Genomic DNA, 27,039 nt, shown 5'->3' with positions numbered 1-27,039 from the left:
TCACATTCATGTTTTCAGTTTTTCAGATTAGTGAGTTCATGCTTCTCAAGGAATAAACAGAGACAGCTTCCTCAAAAGACACCAAAATTATTTCAATCAAATGGACCTGTCAGACCAGGCCAGTGGAATACTTGTGCTTTTACATTATGTTTTTATTTATAACATTAGAATTTACCTGAAATCAACAAGAAATGTAGATATTCTATGCCTCAGGCTGTATCTCTGTTACAAGAAAAAAGGAAAAGAGTATTCTAGCTAAATTCTTTGGAACACAGTTTTCTAAGTTATGGAGATACCATACTTACTCGATTATTATATCTAAGTGTTAAGCAGATAATTAAGGCAGAAGTGCTAAATGTGTATTTTCAAAAGCACTAGAACTATGACTTCTGGATATATACACAAGTTTAAGAACTATGATAAAAAATAAATATATGTATATACACATGACAAGCATACACATTATTCAAAATTATTCATAAAGTCAGCATAGTTATTACTTTTAATTAGTTCTAGGATAATTGTCAAAGAAGTCATTGGCTTCAGCAGAAATCAAACTTTATTTGGGACCCATATTTATAAGTTTGCAGAAGATGGATTTCTGGGAGTCAGATGTGGCCCACCATGGCAAGGAGGCTCAGGATAGGAAGAAATTGGTTAGTTTCCCATTTGAGGACCTTTATCTTTTATGGGGAACCCAATTATTCTCATGATAAGGGAACAAAGGAGTATTTTGGAAAGGTTAAACTGGCTTCCCAGGTGGCACAGTGGTAGAGAACCCACCTGCTGATGCAGGGAATGTGGGTTCAATCCCTGTGCCAGCAAGATCCCCTGGAGTAGGAAATGGCAACCCACTCCAGTATTCTTGCCTGGAAAATTCCATGAACAGAAGAGCCTGGTGGGCTACAGTCCAAGGGGTCACAAAGAGTCAGATATGACCGAGCATGCATGCACACCTGGATCCACTTCTTTTTCACATCCTTTCTCTTTCCTTCTTTTCCCACTTTCCCCCTACTATTTCTCTCCACCTTTCTCCCTCCCTCTCTCTTCTCTACCGCTCCCATCTAACCTGCCCCTCTCCTCCCTCACCCTCTTCTCTTGTTGTTAATGGCAGTCACATATATTATGTGTTCCATGTCAGAAACCAAGAGTTTTACTGACTCAAGTATTTTTCTTAAAAAAAAAAAAGGTGTTTATTCTCATCCTACAGTATGATTTCTCTCAAATGTATACAAGATCAGGAGTATCAATTTAAGTTCTATATGATTCTATCCAAAGATATGACTTCTGTCTTGGATCAAATTTTTTTAACTATTTTTCTTCTGTAAGGATAGCACCATTCAATTCATTCCCATACACTACCTCACTCTGCATTATAGAGCATAAATTCACAGAAAGAAAAGCCTGTGGTGTTGATGATGATGAAATACAAACATCTCTTTGCTTCTTAACGTGGTAACATTGCCACCATTTGTGTGCACTATTCCCAGGCACCCTATGAGGGCATTTTATACACTCTCTCTCTTTTAATTCTCAGAAAGTCCCTCACTGTATCGAGGCTCAGAGGATTAAGAGACAATTTAAGTGAGGGGCAGATTCAGGATTAAAATTCAAGTTCTTCTGTAAGTCACTCAGCTACTACACTCATGATATGTAAATCGTGATGCCACACAGAACAAAAAGCATTTAGTATCTCTCTTTGAGTCTGTAGGCTAAAAAAGTACTCAAAGTGACTCAAGTTTCAGATGGCAGCCAGTTATTGTAGTACAAAGAAGAGGTACAATGCATTACCCAATCCAAGAGAACAGAGTTCAAAAAAGCCTGTTGCTTATTAGAGATGATAGAGAAAAGATGCACATTGATGAGAAAGAGCATATTCTGGGGTAGTATAATTTGTAACCCTCCATTCTCAGTGCCCAGTCGCTAGATGAGAAATTGTTCTGTAAAAGTAATGATGATGACAATAATAATTATTTTTTATCATAATTACTTTTAAAAAAAAGGATTCTGTACTTAAAATCATTATTAATTCTTCCTTAAAAGAATAATTCTGGATTTTAGAATATTCTTTAGTTAAACTTTAACATCCTTCTTTTAGATAACAGGATCTAATGTGAATTTGGAGGCCATATATAATTTTTTTAATTAAGAGAATTACTTGGTGTTTTTTAATAATATTCCTTTTAAATATATGAGGGCCTGGAATAAGGACAGTCAACAACAGCATCATCTAGAGTTTTCAGGACTCCAGACTGCAAGGCATAGAACAAAAAGGTAAGATCTAATCTTCTGTTTCCTTTTGATCTGTCAGTGACCTGACTACGGATACACAGCTCCGTGATTTACTGAGTCTCAACTGCCAATCACATTTAAATAACAGACAAGAACAAGCACAGTGAGTACAGAGAGCAGCTGAAGAAATAACTTCATTAGCTCTAAGACAAGTCTGATCAAGGGTTCACTTTCCTTCTGATTCACCTCTGAAGTGAATCTCAGAACTATGATTTCAGCAGTCATGGGGGCAGGTAGAAATTTTATCACGGAGTGTACAGTGTTGGTAGTTATGAATAATTATAGAATTACATGGTTTTGCAATAGTCTTGTGATATTGGGAATGAAGTTCCTTGTTCATTGAACTGTCAGGTGAGACTGCTATTCCTCAAGAGCCTCCTGGTAGAAGAGATCCATTTTCCTATGAATCAGGGACAACACACTAAAATGTATACTGAAACTCTGGTAGAAGTGTCTTGCAGAACTCAAAGAAAAAGACACAATTAAGAAACTCAGTGGGACAAAGTTTTAAAAATCTATAAAATAGGGAGATTTCTTTCTTATCCATTAGAAAATATGATACCTAAAAGAAAGATTCTAAAATAGATTGGCTAATGATTCTAGTTTTAATATAGCAGAAGAAAAAAACATGAAGATCATATAGTTATATTCAGTTCTTTAATAGCATACCAATAGTAGTAGCTTTATCAACTTGTTAAAATTTTATTATAAATTATCATCTAAAACATAAATTTTTAAGAATATGAATTAAAATAGAAACTTTAATCACCCTTTAAATGGATTGTATTAAGTAAATTCTAGGATAAGAGTTTTGTTTGATTTATAGACCTTGGAATAGCATATTTACATATGAATTTGTTGTATTTCTTTCTCTGCTATATACAAAGAAGATAAGCAAAGTGTAAAAAAAATTTGAATGCTTATATTTATATTGTTAAAATTTTTGCAGCTGTAGAAAGTATTATTTTAAATTTATAAATAATTTCTAAATAAAAAATAAATTGTTTCCTTTTATTTGAGAAGCAAAAACTGTTGCCCAGCTATACAGGGAAAGAAGTAATTCATTTGTATATTTTTAAGTGAAAATATACAAAGACCTCTGCTGGGTTCTATAAATTAGTTGCCATTGGAGTTATGGACAAAGTGTGTAACTTATTAAGCATACTTTACAGCTAACTGAAATTAAACAGGACAAGCATATATGAATATCTATATTCTATGAACTTCTAGAAGGCAATGTGCTACAGTGCTACAGAGGACTACAGAGGACTACAATGTGCTACAGAGGGCTGATGTCTATTTCACTTTGCTCTTCAACCTTTCTATTAATAGGAATAGGAATGAGGTTGTTGATTATACACTCTAAAAAGTCAGAGGGTGGGGCCAATTTAATTTCTCAACTGATGTTTAGTTGCTAAGTTTGCAACCCCATAGACTGTAGCCACCAAGCTCCTCTGTCCATGGGATTTCCCAGACAAGAATACTGGAATGGGTTGCCATTTCTTTCTTTAGGGGATCTTCCTGATCCAGGGCTGGAATAAGGATCTCCTGCACAGCAGGTGGATTCTTCACTGCTGAGCCATCTGGGAAGCCTTATTCCTCAGTACTATGATTTTATTTGGATTTTAATTTTTTTAATGACTTAGGGAATCAAATTAGAATTGTTTAGCCTAAAAATCTCTAGGAGAATTACCAGCTCTCATACCTAAAAACTCCTGAGAAATCTGTGTGCAGGTCAAGAAGCAACAGTTAGAACTGCACATAGAACAACAGACTGGTTCCAAATTGGGAAAGGCTGTTGGAAATGTCAAGGCTGTATGTTGTCACCCTGCTTATTTAACTTCTATGCAGAGTACATCATGCAAAATGCTGGGCTGGATGAAGCGACTGAACTGAACTGAACAGATTCCTAAAACTCCTATAGAACTAGCAAAACCTAGGTTGTGTTTTCCTAGCATTTTTATTCTAGTCAAAGTGTGTGTGTGTGTGTATATATATACATATATATATGCATATATATATTATTGATAACATGGAGAGATGTTTGTTAATAAATGTGTGGTTATACATAAAATATGTGACACTTTATGTGAACCTATAAAGCAAAAAAGTACAGAGATTTCTGATATGCCCCAAAACTACACAGAAACACCCATGTTTATTTTTAATGTCTTTATGATATCTCCTATATCAGGAGCTTTTAATTTTGGTATAGTCATATTTATGATTTTTTTACAAGTATTTTTTTTAATGAAGAAAGTATCTCCTACTTAACATGCTTAATCCTTTGTCCTATATTTTCTCCCAATTTTTTCTCTTGGAAGAGCTTGTGTCCACTTTTCTTGGGTCAAAGTAAGCTAGACCATTTTTCAAATTTCTCCTTTACTCCCATCCTTTTTCCCCCCTTCATCACACTTTCATGTCTTAGTCTTCTCACCATTCAAACATGTCCTTAATTTATTTCTCTCACCAAGTATTCTTTCATTCTTCCAGTTAGAATCCTTCCTGTGACTTACTTTGTATTGTTTTTAAAATGGTTGAGACAGTTTTACGTTTGTTTCCATGTATGACTTCTCTGAATAATTCCTGAGAACAGATCTATAAATCCTGATATCCCCAAAGAGTCTCATTTAATGCTTCAAAGAATAGGTTTTCTATTAATGTTTGTAAAGAGAAAGTATGTGTTCAGTTTAGACAACTAAATACTCAGCTGAGACACAGCAATTATTTTCAAATACTCAAGCACTTGTCCTATGTTAAAGGAGTCAAACGGGCTGTACATGGTTATGGATGGTTTCTAAGGACAATTGGATTTTTCTCAATATAAAGAAGAAATTTTCAACAAATAGAATTTTCCCTGAAAATAGAATGAGCTCACAAAGGAGTGACTTGATTGTCTCCTAAACATATTCACTCAGAGGCGGTATATTAATATTCTTTCTACACATGGTGGGCCTCCTGAAAGAATAAATAAAATGGTATCCTTATTTGTATGCTTCATGAGTTTTCATTTTAGTCACTGACCTTTCATATTTGTGGACCTTCCCCCATCTTTCCAATCTCCAGTTACACCCATCTACAGGAGTCATTTTACTTGTTTTCAAAAATGATTTGCTTCCTACATACAAAAAACTCTTAGGATAAATTTTTATCACTTAATTTTTATTTTCAATTTTTAGAAAACTTTAGAGGTTAAATCACTTCTCAGAGTTCAAGATTAAATGTATCCCAAAGTCAAATCTCACCAACATGATTAAATAAATATGCATATTTGCAGGGAAATATACAAATATTTAATATTTTAGGTAGTTGTATTAAAATTGATTTATTTTGAAATTTCTCCATAAATTTCCCCATGTAACTATCAATCACAGACACTTTAAGAGAAATATCACTTAATATATTTAAAATAGAACAATATAAAACAAATAAAAGTCCTGGATATTTATAGTCCATCTTCTTTATATTTTTAATTAGGCTAGAAAATAAATCACAGGAAACTAGTGCTTCAAAAATATCATGCATATTGCCCAGAACACTGATCAAACCTTAGTGAATATGAAACAAAGCAAAATGAAAATCATTATTTCCTAATAGAAACTTGTTGCCTAACTATGTACCGGAACTGTTTTGGCAATCAGAAAGCAGTAAATCAACAGGGGAGAATTTTAGCAGAATCATGAACATAGATTCATGAAGCATCTATAGAATATTTTGTCATTTTTTCCAACAAGCAATGTTTGTGTTTCTGCTACCTCTGAGGTTCTCTCTTAGCGCTGAGAACAAAAGCTGACTGCCAGTCAATCCTATGTGTTCTGGCTTCTCTGGAAGGGAAGATTTGGTGAAGGTCTTCTGATTTTGAAGTCTAGTTGGACATTGCTGCTTGTACATTCTTATATTCAGGCAGTAGGAGGAAGGATGAAATAGCTCAACTCTGAATGTTTACAATGATGTTGTTTAGTTGCTAAATCTTGTCTGATTCTTTTGATGATTCTGTAGCCCACCAGATTCCTCAGTCATGGGATTTTCCAGGCAGGAATACAGTAATGGGTTGCCATTTCCTTCTCCAGGGAATCTTCCCAACTCAGGGATCAAACTCACATCTCCTGCATTGACAGGCAGGATCTTTACCACCAGGCCACTTGTGAAGACCTAAGATGATGTTACCTTATACCTTATAGAAAGATGCTAGTTAGGCAAGCAGCAAAACGACTGATAGAAAAGCAAAACAATCTTGAAAGAAAGTGCTGGAATGACCAATCAGATCAAGGAGACTCCACTTCATCAGGAAGTTGCATTGGCAGACAAGTGATGGTGACCACCCAAATAAGAAAGCTGTACTGGCCTGTATTTCATATGGAATATGTGTCCATCATATTCAATCTCAGAAACAATAATAGTACCTTCAGGATCAGGCTTCAACACTAAGGGCTTTAAGAGAGCAACAGAAAAACAGCAATTGGTGATACCAGTTGTGGTGAGTAAGTCCTGGAGGTATATTTGAGGTTAACGGAACACGATTCTTAAGACAAATGAAGTAATTCAGCAGATTATTAGAGAAGGTGGCACCTGCACCTTGGGACAATTTCTAGCAGCTATAATTTCAATAAGTTGATCGGTAGCAATTCAGAGGTCTGTAACCACCATATAAATACCTCAGAGGAGGGAAGGAACTTGGTATAGAGCTTAGAGACCGGAAGTTTCTTGCAAAACAGCTCAGTGGAGGGCATCTCCTATGCCAATCATATGGACACTGGCTATTTCTTATTAAATAGTTTTGGCGTTGGCAGCTGTTGGTGATATATCGTGATGCTGAGAAGCCACTGGGTATGAAGCCAAGATCTTGGTAGCTTCTGTATCCAAAACTGCCCAGTCTGTAGTGGCTTAGGGGCTGGAAACTCTTGGATAAGCAGTTAAGTTGCCCAAAGCATTTAAAGCCATTGCCGAGGGTCTGGCAAGCTTTGGATGTATGTCGGCTGGGGGTGCAGCCATCAGATACATACCCCTTGGTCTGAGGGCACTGATTGCAGCTGAGGCTGGGTCCGATGTTGGTCGTTTCACGGGCACTGCAGATTTGGCCCCCTGTTGGAGAGTTGCAGGGCACAGATGAGTTTGATTGGTCACAAGTTGTGGTGCAGGTCTTGGGCTCAGAACAGGGAGATTCACAGGTTGGGGCTTCTCCACAAGTTTCTTGGCAGTTATCCAGGAGCCAGAGATTCCCATGGTAGCTACTGGGTAGGCTGAGCCCAAATGTAGGGCTTACATGGTTGGAGCAAAGAGCAACAGAAGCAGTCACTGGGAAATAATAGTGAGTTCTGTAGGATACGCCACTACAGTTTCCAGGATAGCCTAGAAAAGCCATGGAGCCTGGGTGTATGTTCAGTGATGGCCGTGCAGGTATGGCAAGACTGTGGCTTGACGCCCTTTTATATCTTCCCTGGGGATTGTCTGGGTCCTCCCCAGACTCTCTTCCTTCTCACTGCCTGGGACAATAACATGGCAACGTTTCATTAGTGTGCTGTTTAGCTGCTGCTGATGTTTTCACACTCATATTAAAGCAAGTTTATTTTGATTCTTCAAAGTTATCTATAATCACCACGTTGACCATCACGCATCACTCATCATATGCAGACCATAACTTTTGTGAATAGTGATTTCAGTGTTAACAAGAAGGCTCTCATCTGTCAACTGGTGGTAAACAAGAGATCATGTGTCTATGGGCTTTTGCAACATGGTTGTTAAGGGGTTAATGAGGATCCAAGTGACACAAAGAACCTGGACTTTTCCACTCTTTAGGCAACTGCAAAATCCTGCCAGGACTTGACCCCATACTCTAAAAGAAGCTGAACGCTTTGATTGTCTCCACATTGTTGGCAAAAGAGAGCATGAGGCATTGAACTATTAAAAGGACTTTCTCCTCCTAAATAAGTGCTATATCCTTAAATATGCCAGGCCATGTACTGGTAGCAACATCTCATCCATTTGGAAAAGTCTGTCTGTAAGATTCACAGCAATCTCATTGAGATTTAGTGACCTAACACAAGGCCAAAAATGAACTTGTTCCCAGGGGTCAGTGGTTGCTAAGTAACCAAGACTTCTGGAAGAAGTCTTTCTTAAAGAGTTTCTATAATATGTATTATCAAAGAATGCCAGTTTCTCAAAATTGTACCTGCCTAATTGACTAAAATTATATATCCCATTGTCTCTGCTGTAAAACCCCATTGCTGTCAGATGTATAATATTTCTTTACATTTCTGCCCAAGTAAGTTTTACTTATTTTTTATTTTCTTTTCTCTTCACATAGAGTTTATTCCTCTGTTGAAGAATATAGTTATTTTTAGTCTAGAACCACAAAAGGAAATGGCTATGCTTAATTTTGTTTTAAATGACCTGTACAGTTCTTATAGGCACTGTACATATTAAATAATACTTTTCACTTCTTATGGTGAAGGCTGAAGAAAAATTTTTTAAGAGTTTAATTTAAAGTAAAGAACTGGCACTTTGTTCTTAAAAATACAAGCTATAATTCACACTTATAGCCTCCACTGAATTGGAAACAGCAATGCATTTATTAACTGTAAGACGTTCAGACAAAAGACAAGACCAGCTTCTTCAGGTATGATAAGCTATAGGGTTAGTTTTTAAAAGACACTGTCCTCACAGTGATTTAAAATCAGCTAGATTTTTCAAATGTACATCAACTTAAAGTTACAGATATTCTTCACAATTTTAAAAAATTTGAATATTATTATAGTTCCTCTCAGCATTTATTCAATAAGGTGATGGATTTTATTCTATGGGTACCTCTTTATTAAACATATTTTACTGTTTGCACTGTCTTTGGGTGAAAGGGTGAGGATCAGGAAGCCATATTTTCAGCAAATTCTTCAACTATAGAATATCCTGAGGTTTTGCACAGAAATTTTCAGCCTTCAGACAGGCAAATAGGAACTAAAATATGCAAGGAGCTTGGTGGCCTCCATGTAAGTTCTGGAGAGAGTGTGGAGAAAAAGGAACCCTCTGCACTGTCAGTGGGAGTGCAGCCACTTTGGAGAACAGTCTGGTTTCCTTATGAAACTAAAAATAGAAATACCACATGATCTAGCAGTCTCATGCCTGGACATAAATCTGAGGAACTATTTCAAAATGATACATTCACCTCAAAGCTCATAGCAACAATATTGACAAAAACTAAGACATGGAAGCAACCTAAATGTCCATTAAAGGGTGAATGGATAAAGAAGATGTGGTGCATATATATACAATGAAATATTGCTCAGCCATAAAAAAGAATGAAACAATGTCATTTATGCAACATGGATGAATCTAGAGGCTTTCAGAGAAAGACAAAGCTCATATGACATGGCTTATATGTGAATCTAAAAATGATACAAATGAATTTATTTACAAAACAAAAACAGACTTAGAAAACAAATGTATGGTTACCAAAGGGAAAAGACAGGGGAGGGATAAATTAGGAGTTTGGGATTAACATATACACACTACTATATACGGATTTCCCTGGTGGCTCAGATGGTAAAGAATCTGCCTGCAAAACAGGAGACCCGAGTTCAGTCCCAGTTCAGTCCCTGGGTCAGGAAGATCCCCGGGAGAAGGGGATGGCTACCCACTTCAGTTCTCTTGTTTGGAGAATTCCATGGATAGAGGAGTCTGGCAAGCTATATAGTCCATGGGGTCCCAAAGAGTCAGACATGACTGGGTGACTAACAACAATAATCAACAAGGACAAGGACATATTGTATAGCACAGGGAACTATACACAACATCGTGTACCAACCTATATATAATGGAAAAGAATCTGAAAAGGGAAATGTGAAAAAATAAAGACTTTGAAAAAAGTACACAAGGCAGTCGTCTGTGAACTTTCCACTAAACTACTTGTTACAAGTAATATACAGGAGAGTTCAGAGGTTGGTGGAAGTCTATTTCTGCATCCCTTCATCATACCACGATTATCTTTAGTCTTTTTTTAGACTTCCTTGAAGCAAATTTGAGAGAAAATAAACAAACAAAACCCAAAATAACTCCATCTGCTGTAAAGCCCACATACTCCCTTTCTGACTTTGCATTATAAATGGCAGAGTATGTTAAATTAATATCACACACTCTAGTGTGAGTCTAACAATTAAATAATGTAGAACATCACTTAGCATAATTAATGTTCACAGCATGAGGATTTATAACATATTTAAATTTATTTTGTTACAATCATATTCTAAACAGTCAAATACTGAGGTTTGCAAAGGCAGTTAGCCCAGCTTGTCTCATTGGCTTTTATGTTTTACCTTATTCACTCATGGCACTCATAAGCGACCATCACTCGCTTTTCACCCACCACATTCTGTAAACACTACCTCTACAGAACTGTCTTCTGCTCTTGACTCCGTTTTAGCAAGAAACCCAAGTAGTCAGGCAGTGATCGTTTTCAGTAGTAAGGACTGTTGTTGTTTGGGTGACATTATCCTCTGAAGGCTTCGCTTGTGGCTCAACTGGTAAAGAATCTGCCTGCAATGCGGGTAGACCTGGGTTCAATCCCTGGGTTGAGAAGATCCCCTGAAGGGAACAGCTACTCACTCCTCTGAAGGCTTCGGAGAACATATGGATTTCTCCATTTTCATTTAATTACTAAATAACCTTTCCTTCCATTATAATAATAATCCTATTCTATTTGTAATATTTTATATATTACAAAATAGAATAATCCTGTCCTATATAATATAATCCTGTCCACTATATAATAATCCTGTCCTATTTGTAATATTTTCTGTGTGTATAAAACCTACCCCTGCCTCCCCACCATGGGCTAATGCAGGAGACATACTCCCTGGGTCAGGAAGACCCCCTGGAGTAGGAAATGGCAACCCACTCCAGAATTCTTTCCTGGAAAATCCCATGGATGGAGGGGCCTGGCAGGCTACAGTTCATGGAGTCACAAAGAGTCAGACACAACTGAGCACACACACAGACACACACACACACACACACACATCCTGCCACCCAAAGTCCACTTCCTAATCAGCAGAACCTGTGAATGGTATGGCAAAAGGGGTTTTGAAGATGTGATTAGCCCTAAGTGTCTTGAAATGGATTACCTGGGTGAGCCTGAGATTATCATAGAAGTCCTTCTAAGAAAGAGGTAGTAGATGAGAAAGAGAGAAGAAAGGGACCACAGGAGTAGAGGCTGGAGTACCGCTGCTGTAAGTGAGGAGATGACAGCAAACTCGAGAAGGTAGAAGAGTCAGGGAATGGATTCCTCTTCAGAGACTTTAGGAGAAATTGGTTCTGCTCATGCCTTGACTTTAGTTTGGTGAAACTGATTTTGGACTTCTGGCCTCCAGAACTTTAAGAGACTATTATGTCAGAAAAATACAGGTATAATACATAGTCTTTATGTAGTGTGAGGAGTTTACGCTCTGTATCTGTGGCAAGGTTAAGATGCAAAGAATGAACTTTCTACCACCAGATAATTCAGAGAAATCCCCATGCCTTCTGAAAAAGAATAAACATACTCCCTTTATCTAATGAGGCAGCAAATTTTTTACAACTCATTATAAAAGAGTAATGCAACTGTTTCTCAATTTTTCCAAAGGTTAGAAATCCTTTAGGGTAAACACAGAATATCAGAGAAAGCTAAATGTTCCAGTAAATGGCCCTTAAAGAAAATAATGGAGGTCACCTTCAAGCCTTTTAGGTCATGATGAAATTTTATCTTCCGTTTTGCAAAATATGTATATAAGTGTGTCCTAATTTCACTTTCCAGAGCATTGTTAAATGATTCAACAATGATCCTGTGATCTGAAAAGCAAAATGTATGCAAATCTATACTTACATAGCAATTAAGCTATATATATTGAGTCAAAATGATTCTTAAATTTAGCAGTGGTAAAATAAAATGGTGTCACCCAGCTACATTTATGTTGTTGTCTTCATAAATCATTAGTGGTTTCCTAAAGCTTTTAAGAGACAAATTTAAAGGAAGATGGGCTTTCCCAGTGGCTCAATGGTAAGGAGCCTGTCTGAAATGAAGGAGCCGCAGGAGACCTGGGTTCCATCTCTGTGTTGGGAAGATCCCCTGGAGAAGGAAATGGCAATCTACTCCAGTATTCTTGCCTGGAGAATCCCATGGACAAAAGAATCTGGTGAGCTACAGTCCAGAGGGTCACAAAGAGTCAGACACGACTGAAATAACTGAGCACACACACAGGCACACACGCGTAAAGGAAGGTAAAATATTTTTTTTCCTAGCTTTTAAGGTCCTTGAAATATATTTAGCATATGAGACATGGAGAAAGGGATGGGGGCAGACTACAACCAAGGGTCCAATGTGTGATTCAGATAGTTATATTTTCTTTCCAGTTTTTAATTGAGGTACAGTGGATTTACAATATTATATTAGTTTCAGGTGTACAGCAAAGTGATCCAATTATACATACATATCCAGTCAAGGCTATGGTTCTTCCAGTAGTCATGTATGAATGTGAGAGTTGAACTGTGAAGAAGGCTGAGTGCCAAAGAATTGATGCTTTTAAACTGTGGTGTTAAGGAAGACTCTTGAGAGTCCCTTGGACTGCAAGGAGATCCAACCAGTCCATTCTGAAGATCAACCCTGGGATTTCTTTGGAAGAAATGATGTTAAAGCTGAAACTCCAGTACTTTGGCCACCTCACTGGCCAAAGTACTGGAAGAAGAGTTGACTCATTGGAAAAGACTTTGATGCTGGGAGGGATTAGGGGCAGGAGGAGAAGGGGACAACCGACGATGAGATAGCTGGATGGCATCACTGACTCGATGGACATGAGTCTGAGTGAACTCCGGGAGTTGATGATGGACAGGGAGGCCTGGCGTGCTGCGATTCATGGGGTCGCAAAGAGTCGGACATGACTGAGTGACTGAACTGAACTGAACTGATACACATATATATTATTTTTCAGATTCTTTTCCATTATAGGTTGTTACAAGATACTGAATATAGTTCCTGGGCTATGCAGTAAAACCTTGTTGCTTATTTTATATATAGTAATGTGTATTTGTTAATCCCATACTCCTAATTTATCTCTCCTCCTCACCTTTCCCCTTTGGTAACCATTTATTTTGTTTTCTGTGTCTGTTTGTCTGCTTCTGTAAGTCCATGTTTATTATTTTTTAGATTCCACATATAAGTGATGTCATGTGATATTTGTCTTTCTCTGACTTACTTCACTTAGTGTGATACTCTCTAGGTCCATCCCTATTGCTGCAGATGGATATTTCATTCTCTCTATGACTAATATTCAACTGGACTTCCCAGGTGGCGCAGTGGTTAAGAATCCAACTGCCAATGCAGGATACGTGGGCGGGAGACTTGTCCCTGCCGGGAATGGATTCCTTACCTGGAGAAGGTAATGGCAACCCATTCCAGTATTCCTGCCTGGAAAATTTCATGGACAGAGGAGCCTGGCAGGCTACAGTTCATGGGGTTACAAAGAGTTGGACATGACTGAGTGTGCGCGCACATGTGCGCATGCACACACACACACACACACACACACACACATTATGCATTGACGGTTGACAAGAACTGGAGAAATGCGAACTAACGGGGAAAGAACCAGTTGCTCATAGCACCTGTGGCCACAGTTAAGGGTGGAAGAGTAGTGTGAGGTTTTATAGGTTGTGGGCTCACAGCTGGATGGTTGGTAGCTGGAAAGCTTGTCACGTGTCTCTGGGGAGTTGTCCAGAAGCCAGGTTTTGTTTCGGCTGGAAAAGTCAAAAGCATCACCATAGTTTAGTAAAGTAGGGAGTAGTGGATGAGTTGACAGGAACATGGCAATAACTCCCAAGTGAACAGGAGTCATTGTTTCCAGAACAGCTGTCATTGGATGACATAGTAGAAGGTGAAGCAAAAATTTCAGATAAGCAACAGAGAATGGCTTGTCTATGTTGATGTAAGTATATAAAACCAGATTGTTTATATACTTTGGTGGACATATATTGTGATTCTTCTCCTCCCCAGATTTTAGATCACTTTGCGTAATATTATCTCATTAGTTCATTTTGCTGACTATGGAAATGACTTCCCACCCATCCATAAAATAAGTCCAGTTTGCATCTTCTAAATATCTGCTGTCCTAATCTCTCTCCTGCTTATCAGGCTTAAGAATGTAAGATGTAATCACCTATGTATTTCATCTGCTTTGCTTCTGTTCCTACCCTTTAATAATGCATGGTTACATGGAGTCCATCTGAATGGATGTTTATTCTAGTCATTATCCACAAAGAACAACCTGGTTAGGAAGGCATAGTCTTCATCATTGATGAAGAGACTTAGTGTTACAATGCTTGATGTGCTGAACTAGTTCCCAAATAGCACATTTATTGGATTTGCCAGATGGAAAAACTCATACTTATTCTATTTTTTACTATTTATCTGAGAATCTAATTGGGTTATGGTGTTCTCTGTATATTTGTCCTGACAGTCAATTTTTTTTTTCTGACAGTCAATTTTATGCAAGCATCTTAGAGTGCATTTTAAAGAGCTCTACCCTGACCATGTGATGTTTTTTCATTACTTTAAAGTTGGTTTTCAAAGACTTGAGGAGATGTATGTAATATTTCTGCATGGTAACATTGTAAAAGGCATTCATTTCTATTGGTGGCATTCAACTAAAAGGAAAAACATTAAAGGCCATCAGATTGTGCATCAACATTCCAGAATTGATGGATGTCTTCACCTGAGATAATTTACTAAGGCACTTCAATCTTCATGCAATTAAAGTGAGCAAGGATTAAGAAAATGTTTAACATCACAGGAAGAAAGATATCTGAAAAGTTCTTACTCGGGACATCACAGAATAAGTGATCTCTGCATTTCATTTTGGATTCTCCCCCCAAAGAAGAGCTAATCTTTACAGACATCCATTTCCTGGAGTTAGTATTTTAATAGATCAGAAATATGTCTTTTCAAGCTCTTTCACAGATGGTCAAAATGATGCTGGAAATGAATAGAGGAGAACAAAGTTTCCATGAAATTACTTGGCGTCTGAAAGTGCCATTGGTGATTCTTTTGGTGGAAGTTTCCCCATTTTGCAGCAGTCCCAGTTTCTTATATAACCTTTCGAGTAAGAATGGGAGATCTTATATCCCCATGCAGGCATGCACCAAGAGGAGGGAGGGAAGTAGGAGGGTGGGTACTGCAATACACACGATTTAAAAAATTTTTATTTTTTAACATCATAAAAAGCATGACATTTTGTGCAGGTGGAATGTAAGGTTTCTCTTCTGAATTTTTTGTTTCAGGTAGTGGAAGAAAAAATAGTTGACATCACACATGGGGCATTTTCAAAGTCAATGTATTGCATTCCTTCTTAAAGAAAGCATCAGATCACATTGGTGTCAGGCATGCTAATAGTAGGAAAAAAAAACAGAAGAGATTGGAATCATCAAAGGTTGAAAATTTGAGAATTTTCTTGACAATTCTCTCATTTTCTCCAAGAGTATTAAACCCTCCAGATAAGTAAAATCTCCCAAACTCTTACATGCTTCCAAAGAAAATTCCTTCCCTTCCCTTGATTAGCCTCAACTGAAGTAATTTTTTGTGTGTGCCACACTGAAATTCCTCATAATCTAGGTCAAGATTCTCTTCACTTCTTTGGTTCTTTGTAAAGTTCAAAAATAAATGATAACCAACTAGTCTATAAAATCTCTTCTTATATGTACGCATGTTACATATGACTTTGAAAAATAAAATAAAATATTTTGGTTTCGCCCACAGTGAAAATAGATTTGGTTTTCATAGAACTGTTAATAAATGTGTCTGATAACTTGAATACCATGGAGGCTAGAGTTATCGAGCTAAATATAATCTAGCCATTAATAATCAGTAGTTAAACTGTGAGTTAGAGGCAGAATATATAACTGAGAGAAATCTAGAATCATCAATGATTTATCATATCTTTATGCCAAACACAGGAGAGGCCAAATACACACACCTACCTAACATGTATCCTAATTCACTATTTTTAATTCCATCTGTAATTCTTCCCAATACAGAGACTTTGAGTTCATTATATCTCCATGTAGTTTCCTGCCTCAATAGCCCGAGATCAAAACAAAACAAAACAAAAAAACTTTTGAAAAGTTATATCTTTTTATTAGAAATGGTTGCTTGTGGATATGATAAAATTAACACAAAATAAAGAACCTCTTGATGAGGGTAAAAAGATGAGAATGAAAAAGCTGGCTTAAAGCTCAGTATTCAAAAATCTAAGATCATGGCATCTGGCCCCATCACTTCATAGCTAATAGATAGGGAAAAAATGAAAACAGTGACAGAGTTTATTTTTGTGGGCTCCAAAATCACTGTGGACAGTGATTGCAGCCATGAAATTAAAAAACAAAACAAACAAAAAATGCTTGCTCCTTGTAAAAAAAAAGCTATGATAAATATAGACAGCATATTAAAAAGCAGAGGCATCACTTTGCTGACAAATGTCCATCTAGTCAAAGCTATGGTTTTTCCAGTAGTCATGCGGAGAAGGCAATGGCAACCCACTCCAGTACTCTTGCCTGGAAAATCCCATGGGCGGAGGAGCCTGGTAGGCCACAGTCCATGGGGTCACAAGGAGTCAGACACAACTGAGTGACTTCCCTTTCACTTTTCACTTTCCTGCATTGGAGAAGGAAATGGCAACCCACTCCAGTGTTCTTGCTTAGAGAATCCCAGGGACAGGGGAGCCTCGTGGGCTGCCGTCTATGGGGTCACACAGAGTCAGACACAACTGAAATGACTTAGCAGCAGCAGCAGCATGTACAGATGTGAGAGTTGGATCATAAAGAAGGCTAAGTGACAAAAAATTGATGCTTTCGAGAAGACTCTTGAGACTCTTGAAATCATAGAATAGGTAGCTCCTGGATTGACAGCCATTTGTCAGCTAACTCAGAGGTTGACACCCAAAGGACTGGTAACTTGAAAGATGGCAACTCAAGGTTGTCTACAACATACTGGCTGGCAGGAACTGGAAACATGGGACTTGATAGAAAGATATTTCCTTGATAGGATCTGAACACATCAGAAATATTCTGACAACATTCAGAAGGGATGCAGGCACTGTTCTCACAACTGGTTGGAAGGCAGCTCATGGTGTCACCACAGGGCTCATGGCAGTGGCCATGGAGTGTATTGCTGCCCAGGCTCCTAATAGGATCAGTTCGGTTCAGTCACTCAGTTGTGTCCAACTCTTTGCAACCACATGGACTGCAGCATGCCAGGCCTCCCTGTCCATCACCAATTTCTGGAGTTCACTCAAACTCACGTCCATAAAGTCAGTGATGCCATCCAACCACCTCATCCTCTGTTGTCCCTTTCTCCTCCTGCTTTCAATCTTTCCCAGCATCAGGGTCTTTTCCAATGAGTCAGTTCTTCACATCAGGTAGCCAAAGTATTGGAGTTTCAGCTTCAGTATCAGTCCTTCCAAAGAATATTCAGGACAGATTTCCTTTAAGACTGACTGGTTGGATTTCCTTGCAGTCCAAGGGACTCTCAAGAGGCTTCTCCAACACCACAGTTCAAAAGCATCAATTCTTCAGGGCTCAGCTGTCTTTATAGTCCAACTCTCACATCCATACATGACTACTGGAAAAACCATAGCTTTGACTAGATGGAACTTTGTCAACAGAGCAATGTCTCTGCTTTTTAATATGCTGTCTAGGGTGGTCATAGCTTTTCTTCCAAGGAGCAAACATCTTTTAATTTCATGGCTGTAGTCACCATCTGCACTGATCTGGATCCCAAGAAAGTAAGGTCTCTCACTGTTTCCATTGTTTTCCCATCTATTTGCCATGAAGTGATGGGACCAGATGCCATGATTTTAGTTTTCTGAATGTTGAGCTTCATGCTAACTTTTTCACTCTCCTCTTTCACTTTCATCAAGAAGCTCTTTAGTTCTTCTTCACTTTCTGCTGTAAGAGTAGTGTCATCTGCATATCTGAGATTATTTGCAATCTTGATTTCAGCTTGTGCTTCATCTAGCCTGGCAACTAGCATGATGTACTCTGCATATAAATTAGATAAGTAGGGTGACAATATACAGCCTTGACATACTCCTTTTCTGATTTGGAACCAGTCTATTGTTCCACATACAGTTCTAACTGTTGCTTCTTGACTTGCATACAGATTTCTCAGGAGGCAGATCACGTGGTCTGGTACTCCCATCTCTTGAAGAATTTTCTACAGTTTGTGGTGATCCACACAGTCAAAGGATTTGGTGTGGTCAATAAAGCAGAAATAGATGTTTTTCTGGAACTCTCTTGCTTTTTTGATGATCCAGGAGATGTTGGCAATTTGTTCTCTGGTTCCTCTGCCTTTTCTAAAACCAGCTTGAACATCTGGAAGTTCATGGTTCATGTATTGCTGAAGCCTGGTTTGGAGAATTTTTAGCATTACTTTGCTAGCGTGTGGGATGAGTACAATTGTGTGGTCGTTTAAACATTCTTTGGCACTGCCTTTCTTTGGGACTGGAAGGAAAAATGACCTTTTCCAGTCCTGTGGCCACTACTGAGTTATCCAAATTTGCTGGCATATTGAGTGCAGCACTTTCACAGCATCATCTTTTAGGATTTGAAATCAACTGGAATTCCATCACCTCCACTAACTTTGTTCATAGTGATGCTTCCTAAGACCCACCTGACTTTGGACTCCTGGATGTGGTTCCAGGTGAGTGATCACACCATCGTGATTATCTGGGTCATGAATATCTATTTGTATAATTCTTCTCTTTATTCTTGCCACATCTTAATATCTTCTGCCTCTCTTATGTCCATATCATTTCTGTCTTTTATGTGCCCATCTTTGCATGAAATATTCCCTTGGTATCTCTGATTTTCTTGAAGAGATCTCTAGTCTTTCCCATTCTATTATTTTCCTGTATTTCTTTGCTCTGATCACTGAGGAAGACTTATCTCTCCTTGCTCTTCTTTGGAACTCAGCATTCAAATGGGTATATCTTTCCTTTTCTCGTTTGCCTGTAGCTTTTCTTCTGTTCTTAGCTGTTTGTAAGGCCTCCTCAGACAATCATTTTGCCTTTTGCAAATTTCTTTTTCTTGGAGATGATCTTGATCACAGCCTCTTGTACAATGTCATGAACCTCTGTCCATAGTTCTTCAGGCACTCTATCAGATTTCATTCCTTGAGTCTATTTGTCACTTCCACTGTATAATCATAAGAGATTTGATTTAGGTCATACCTGAATGGTCTAGGTGGTTTTTCCCTACTTTTTTCAATTTAAGTTTGAATTTGGCAATAAGGAGTTCATGATTTGAGCCACAGTTACTTCCTGGCCTTGTTTTTGCTAACTGTATAGAGCTTTTCCATCTTTGGCTGCAAAGAATATAATCAATCTTTGATTTTGTTATTGATCATTTGGTGAGGTCCATGTGTAGAGTCTTCTCTTGTGTTGTTGGAGGAGGGTGTTTGCTATGACCAGTGCATTTTCTTGGCAAAACTCTGTTCGCTTTGACCTGCTTCATTTTGTACTCCAAGGCAAAATTTGCCTGTTACTCTAGGTATTTCTTGACTTCCTACTTTTGTATTCCAGCCCCCTATAATGAAAGGACATCTTTTTTGGGAGTTAGTTCTGGAAGGTTTTGTAGATCTTCACAGAACCATTCAACTTCAGCTTCTCAGCATTACTAGTCAGGGCATAGACTTGAATTACTCTGATATTGAATGGCTTGCCTTGGGAATGAACAAAGATCATTCTGTCATTTTTGAGATTGCATCCAAGTACTGCATTTTGGACTCTTTTGTTGTCTATGATGGCTACTCCATTTATTCTAAAGGATTCCTCCCCACAGTAGTAGATATAATCATCATCTGAGTTAAATTCACCCATTCCAGTCCATTTTAGTTCACTGACTCCTGAAGTGTTGATTCTATGTCCTGTTTGACTGCTTCCAATTTGCCTTGATTCATGGGCCTAACATTCCAGGTTCCTATGCAATATTGCTCTTTACAGCATTGGACTTTACTTTCATCACAATCACAACTGGCTGTTGTTTTTGATTTGGCTCTGTCTCATTCTTTCTGAAGTTATTTCACCACTGATTTCCCGTAGCATATTGGGCACCTACCGACCTAAGGAGTTCATCTTTCATGGTCATATCTTTTTGCCTTTTCATGCTATTCATGAGGTTCTCAAGGCAAGAATACTGAAGCGATGTGCCATTCCCTTCTCCAGTGGACCACATTTTATCAGAACTCTCCACCATGACCCATCCTTCTTCTGGGGCCCTACATGGCATGGCTCATAGTTTCATTGAGTTAGAAGACTGTGGTCCATGTGATCAGTTTGGTCCATTTTCTGTGATTGTAGTTTTCATTCTGTCTGCCCTCTGATAGAGAAGGATAAGAGGTTTATAGACGCTTTCTGATGGGAGAGACTGACTGAGGAGGAAACTAGATCTTGTTCTGATGGGCGGGGCCATGGTCAGCAAATCATTAATCCAATTTTCTATTGATGGGTGGGGCTGTGTTCCCTCCCTGTTGTTTGACCTGAGACCAAACAACTGTGGAGGTAATGAAGATAATACTGTTGCACTCAGTGCCCTTGGCCGTGCAGCAGCCACCACTGACCCAGGCCTCTACCAGAGACTCCTGGACACTGACTATTAGGATAGCATGGGGCATTCCCACAGGTCACCTTAGTGGAGCAGAAAGCACTGGGTGAGGTGACAGGAACATGGCAGGAATCCCCAGGGGGAGTGAGAGCTGTAGTTTTTGGAGCAGCTATTACTGTGAGACATAGCAGAGCTAGAAGGTCAGGCCTTGCTTAAATTGCAAAGAGCAGGTTGCTGAAGTGATTGTTTGCTGGACCTATTGCTTATCTATCTTGCTTGCTGGATATTTGCTCTTTTAAAGCCCATTGTCCTGCTCATTCTTCAGAACCATTTCTATGGAATCTCATTGGAGTATTTTTAATGCCTGCCAAGCAGTCCTCCCACCAACTTATTAGATGTATGTTAACTCTATCACACCCTTCAGAGAACTATCATTCCAAAATTAATCTTGTTTTCTTTCACAGTCTTTGTCAGAGTACAGGAATATAGAAGCAATTGTGCTTCTTTATTTGTTCATGTGTCTTGACAATTCATTGAAATTGTTGTTAAAACCTCACAAATAGGGCCACAAATAGATAATAGAAAAAAATAATTTATGGCCACTTTTTCTATAAAATGAAAAAATATATATCTTATATACATATATATCTAACAGCTTAATGATATATTTTAGAAGTGATACATGTTGAAAAGTATTAATTTGGTAATTGAAACTTACTTTGCATTACTTTCTAGATAAAACCTACATTCAAAATCTGATTCATTTTTCTGGGAAACTTGGCATGAATATCATATGCAGGTGTTTCTTTCCCAGTGAAGAATGGTGATGTGGAAAGCTTTGACTATCTTTGTGAAGATCCACACTCAGAGTTTATATATCACTGGTCTTTCATTATTATAAAACTGAAGGTGTTAGCACATCAATTTTTATGGTTGTTATATATATAAAAAAAAGAGGTCATATATCTTCATGGATGTTGTGATTTTTAACATATTAGTGTACATACAGAGTGTTTATGTTTGTAATTCAGCTAGTGCACAAATGCTGACTTATCTTGGTGAAGCTGAAACTCCAATACTTTGGCCATGTGATGTGAGGAGTCTACTCATTGGAAAAGATCCTGATGTTGGTAAAGATTGAGGGCAGGAGGAGTAGCGGTCAACAGAGGATGAGATGGTTGGATAGCATCAGCAACTCAATGGGCATGAGTTTGAGCAAATTCTGGGAGAGATGGTAAAGAACAGGGAAGCCTGTTATGCTGCAGTCCATGGGGCTGCAAAGAGTTGGACATGACTTAGCAATTGAACAACAGTCTTTGACACGCTATATTTGCAAGTTCCTGTGTAGACAAAAGTCACAAGTAACAAATAAAGCAGAAATATTGCCTCTACCTTGGAGCCAAATAAAATAAAACAGAAATCATGATTCATAATCTGCTCAGCTGCCTTCTAAAATGGATTTATGTCAATTGGTTCTTTTGAGCACATTGATTGGCATAGATGTGAAAGTTTGGGAATAAGATCTGGAAGGGGTGGAATTTATTTTCATTGGAGATTAAGATTTTATAGTTAGAATCAATTCAGGTAAGAGTGGAATGGGGAAACTAGAGCAGAGGAGCTGATATGGGAAAGGGATATGATGCATATAGTGTTAAATGACCCACCATTTGACCAGTCTTCCCAGTAATATAATTGACTTATTTCTGTTGGAAAGTAGTGAAGGGCTGCATAGAGTTTCTATCAATAGATGAATGACTAGTGAACTGATGGCAGCAGGACAGGAACAAGACTATAATACACGGGGAACTGAGCAGTAGCAGGATGGTGTATGATTTTCATAAGCTATGGAAATGTCGAGTGTTAGTTTCTCAGTCATGTCCGACTCTTTGTGACCTCATGGAGTGCCAGACTTCTCCATCCATGGAATTCTCCAGGCAAGAATGCTGGAGTGGGTTGCCATTTCCTTCTCTAGGGGATCTTCCAGACCCAGGGATCGAACCTCAGTCTCCCACATTGAAGGTAGATTCTTTACTGTTTGAGCCACCAGGAAATGTCAAGGATTTGGGTCAGTTACAGCCTCATGTGAGAGAGAACAAAATTCAGTATATTATTATGGCTGTATCTCAATCTCATGTTATGAATTTGTAAACATAAGAGAGATGCCAATAAATCTCCCTGTTCATTTCATTCAGTATTTTTTCTGTGTGTTTCATTCTGGACAGTTTCTGTTGCAATGTTTTGAAATATATTAATGGTTTCTTTGGCAATGTCTAATCTGGTAATGTGTTTTCTACATCAAGCAATGCAGTTTTCATCTCTGTTTTTTTTTTTTGTATCTTTCATTTGTCTATCTAATAAGATCAATCTTTCCTCTAACTTCTGAAATGTATGAAATACAGGTATGCTGGTGAGCTGACCATGGGGCTCTTGGCAGTAGTCCAGGAGCCAAGTTGGCATCTATGGATTATGCAGAGAGCATGTTCACAAATCACTCTGCTAGAGCAGAGAATAAGGAGAAAGGAGCAGAGCTGACTCTCAAAAGAGTAGGGACTATCATTTCCAGAGCAGTAGTTGTTGAAACACATGAAGTTAATGAGTTTTAGAAGAGTAGTAGAAACTTTCTCAAGTGTGATTGTCCTCTTCTAAGTAAATTTTTTATATACCCCTACTGCTTTCCAGTTATGACCAACCTAGGCAGGATCTAAAAAGCAGAGACGTTACTTTGCCAACAAAGGTCCATCTAGCAAGGCTATGGTTTTTCCAGTAGTCATGTATGGATGTGAGAGTTGGACTATAAAGAAAGTTGAGCACCAATGAATTGATGCTTTTCAACTATGGTGCTGAAGAAGATTCTTGAGAGTCCCTTGGACAGCAAGCAGATCCAACCAGTCAATCCTAAAGGAATTCAGTCCTGAATATTAACTGGAAGGACTAATGCTAAAGCTGAAACTCCAATACTTTGGCCACGTGATGTGAAGAACTGACTCATTTGAAAGACCCTGATGCTGGGAAACATTGAAGGCGGGAGGAGGAGGGGACGACAGAGGATGAGATGGTTGGATGGCATCACTGACTCAATGGACATGAGTTTGAGTGAACCCTGGGAGTTGGTGATGGATGGGGAAGTGTAGCGTGCTGCAGTCCATGGGGTCACAAAGAGTTGGACACGACTGAGCCACTGAACTGAACTGAACTGTACTGCTTTCCAACAGTTCCATACAAATACTCATTTCTTGTTTTGCTCAGATTTTTCACCTGGCAGTATTTTTTTTTCTTTTGAACTTTTTTATTTTGCACTGGTTAGCAATGCTGTGATGGTCTCAGGTGAACAGTGAACGGACTCAGCCATCCTTGTACATGTCTCCCATTTCCCTCAAACCTTGTCCCGTCCAGACTGCCACACGACATGGACCAGAGACAGCATTTTATTAATAATTGTTCAGATGCCAATGGAAACACCCTTCAACCTTCTCATAAAAATTTACTCATATTTTTCAAACACTCCTGTCCCACATATTACCCTAATTCTGATTACTTCTAGAAAAGTGGGAGAGTCATAAATCACTGACATGGAATTCCTTCTCCAGGATATGGTGCAAGAGGGGAGGGAGAACGAAATAAGTGTTCTTATCCTTAGGTTGTGGGTGCAAACACCAAAGAATGTACTGCTGCTGCTGCTGCTGCTGCTGTTGCTAAGTCGCTTCAGTTGCGTCCGACTCTGCGACCCCGGAGATGGCAGCCTACCAGGCTCTTCTGTCCCTGGGATTCTCCAGGCAACAACTCTGGAGTGGGTAAGAATGGGCTAGTGGCTCCCAAAGTAAGACTGCCTTCTTATCCTTGAAGTTTTCACAAGTCTGGTTGTCAGCAAAATGAGAAAAATATATGCTATGTGGTGGAATTTTATAAATTAAACTTTCCAAAATAAACTGTAACACTGATTTGAAAATGATATACAGATTACGTTGTTGTCATTTAGTCACTAGGTCGTGTATGACTCTTTACAACTGTAGCCCCCCCCAGGCTCCTCTGTCCATGAGATTTCCCAGGCAAGAATACTGGAGTGGGTTGCCATTTCCTTCTGCAAGGGATCTTCTGGACCTAGGGATCAAACCCAACTCACCTGTATCTCCTGCACTGGAAGGTGTGTTCTTTACTGCTAAGCCACCAGGGAAGTCCATGCAGATTATATCCACATGTAAATTCTCCCATTAAAAAATTTAGCATGTAAAATTCAAATTGTTTGGATTATTCACTACCTGATGTAAGGTGGTTTCAAAACCTAAAAGATATTGCTAATATTTTCATAGATCTCCATGACAGCAAGTGAATTCAAAAAGATTTGTTTGGAGGATGCTCATCTTCCTACTTTATTCCTGCTAGTGTATTATTTCATAAAAACATTCTAACCTACTCACATCTCAATATATTTTAAAAACTTTTGCTACATGTTTCCAAATTCACACTTATAATACAATTAATGAATATCTGATTCACCAAAACCTCTGTACCATTGGAATTGCTACCATTATTTACTTTTGCCAATTTGGTATGAAAATAATGCTTGATTATTAATCTAAAATGCATTTTAAATGACTGGTAAGGTTTTCTATTTTGATATATTTTAATTAATTGTTCAGCTTTCCTGTTTTTGGATCTTGGCTGTTAATTTTACTATCATCTTTTAAGCAGGTTTCGTAAGATGAGGCAGTATTCTAAGAACCCAGAAAACAATAAGCCTCTAGAAAGGAGAGTTTAGTTTGTTCCTTTATTGTCAAACAAAACTTTGCTTTGAAAAATATGCTGAAAGGGAAAAAATAATGCAGATTTCCAGACCTATCATTTAGAGGATGATATTAAGAGACCTGTAATTGGACTCAAGAACCTAATTTATTTTGCAGATGTCTCTACAAAGCCTGGTTAGGGATCCATTAGGTATCCACCAATTCTCAAAGTCACTGATTAGCTGTGCCTAGTAAAATAAAAACAATCTCATGGCATTCTAAAAGCTCTTAAGATAGATATTTTTCTCCATTGACAAGAGTTCATTGCCAGCAAAAGCTTGCATGCAACTTTCTGCAATTTTTTTCTTTTATAGAAAATGCCTCTCACCACCAAACACATACCAAATTGCTTGACATTGGGTAGGTAGGTTCAGAGTAAGAGGTCAGATTAAAGCCTTATTAGAGTTCTGTTTCCAGATGCCAAAGCATTCACCTGGTAAGTAAACTTTCCATTTAGATGCAGAAAGTTCAGTAGAATGGGTGCCCAGGCAAATAAATTGTGGTCTGTACCTAGAATAGTGCCCTTCACATAATAACTCAAAAATAGTTATTGAATTCATGATATTGAATGAATGCATTTGGAGATGCAATTATAAGCAAAGATATGAAGTTGAGGAAGCAGTGACAGATTTTATTTTCTTTGGCTTCAAAATCACCGAGGATGGTGACTGCCGTCATGAAATTAAATGACGCTTGATCCTTGGAAGGAAAGCTGTTACAAAACTAGATAGCAAATAAAAAAGCAGAGACATAACTTTTCTGACAAAGGTCCGTATAATCAAAGCTATGGTTTTTCCAGTAGCAAACGCCAAAGAATGGGTACAGATGCACAGATGTGAGAGTTGGACCATAAAGAAGGCTGAGTGCTGAAGAACTGATTTACAAACTGTGGTGCTGGAGAAGCCTCTTGAGAGTCCCTTGGACTGACAGGAGATCAAACCAGTCAATCCCAAAGGAAATCAACCCTGAATATACACTGGAAGGACTGATGCTAAAGCTGAAGCTCCAATACTTTGGCCACCTGATGTGAAGAGCCTACTCATTGGAAAGACTCTGATGCTAGGCAAGATTGAAGGCAAAAGGAGAAGGGAGCAGCAGAGGATGTGATGGTTGGATGGCATCACTGACTCAATGGACATGAATTTGAGCAAACTCCAGGAGATAGTGAAGGACAGAGTAGCCTGGCGTGCTGTTGTCCATGGGGTCACAAAGGGTTGGAAGCAACTTAGCAACTGAACAACAGCAACATGAAGTTTTATTTCACCAGCATAGTTTCAGATTCTATACCTGAGTAACATTTTTTCCCCTTTCAAGCTTTCCCTGTCTTTGTCTTTTTTCTTTTCCACCCTCCCCA

General features: G+C 38.4%; 1 protein-coding gene across 1 annotated transcript; it reads right to left on the bottom strand.

Moving 5' to 3' along the window:
* Positions 1-6,895: 6,895 nt before the first annotated feature.
* KRTAP24-1 (keratin associated protein 24-1) lies at positions 6,896-7,663 on the bottom strand. The gene has a single exon (XM_069572452.1). The coding sequence runs from the start codon at positions 7,652-7,654 to the stop codon at positions 6,896-6,898; it is 759 nt and encodes a 252-aa protein (XP_069428553.1). The 5' UTR covers positions 7,655-7,663.
* Positions 7,664-27,039: the final 19,376 nt, after the last annotated feature.

This window comes from Ovis canadensis, chromosome 1 (assembly GCF_042477335.2).
Source record: "Ovis canadensis isolate MfBH-ARS-UI-01 breed Bighorn chromosome 1, ARS-UI_OviCan_v2, whole genome shotgun sequence".
NCBI classification, from domain to species: domain Eukaryota; kingdom Metazoa; phylum Chordata; class Mammalia; order Artiodactyla; family Bovidae; genus Ovis; species Ovis canadensis.
Note: the sequence above shows the minus strand (reverse complement) of the source record. Positions and strands in the feature narration are given on the sequence as shown.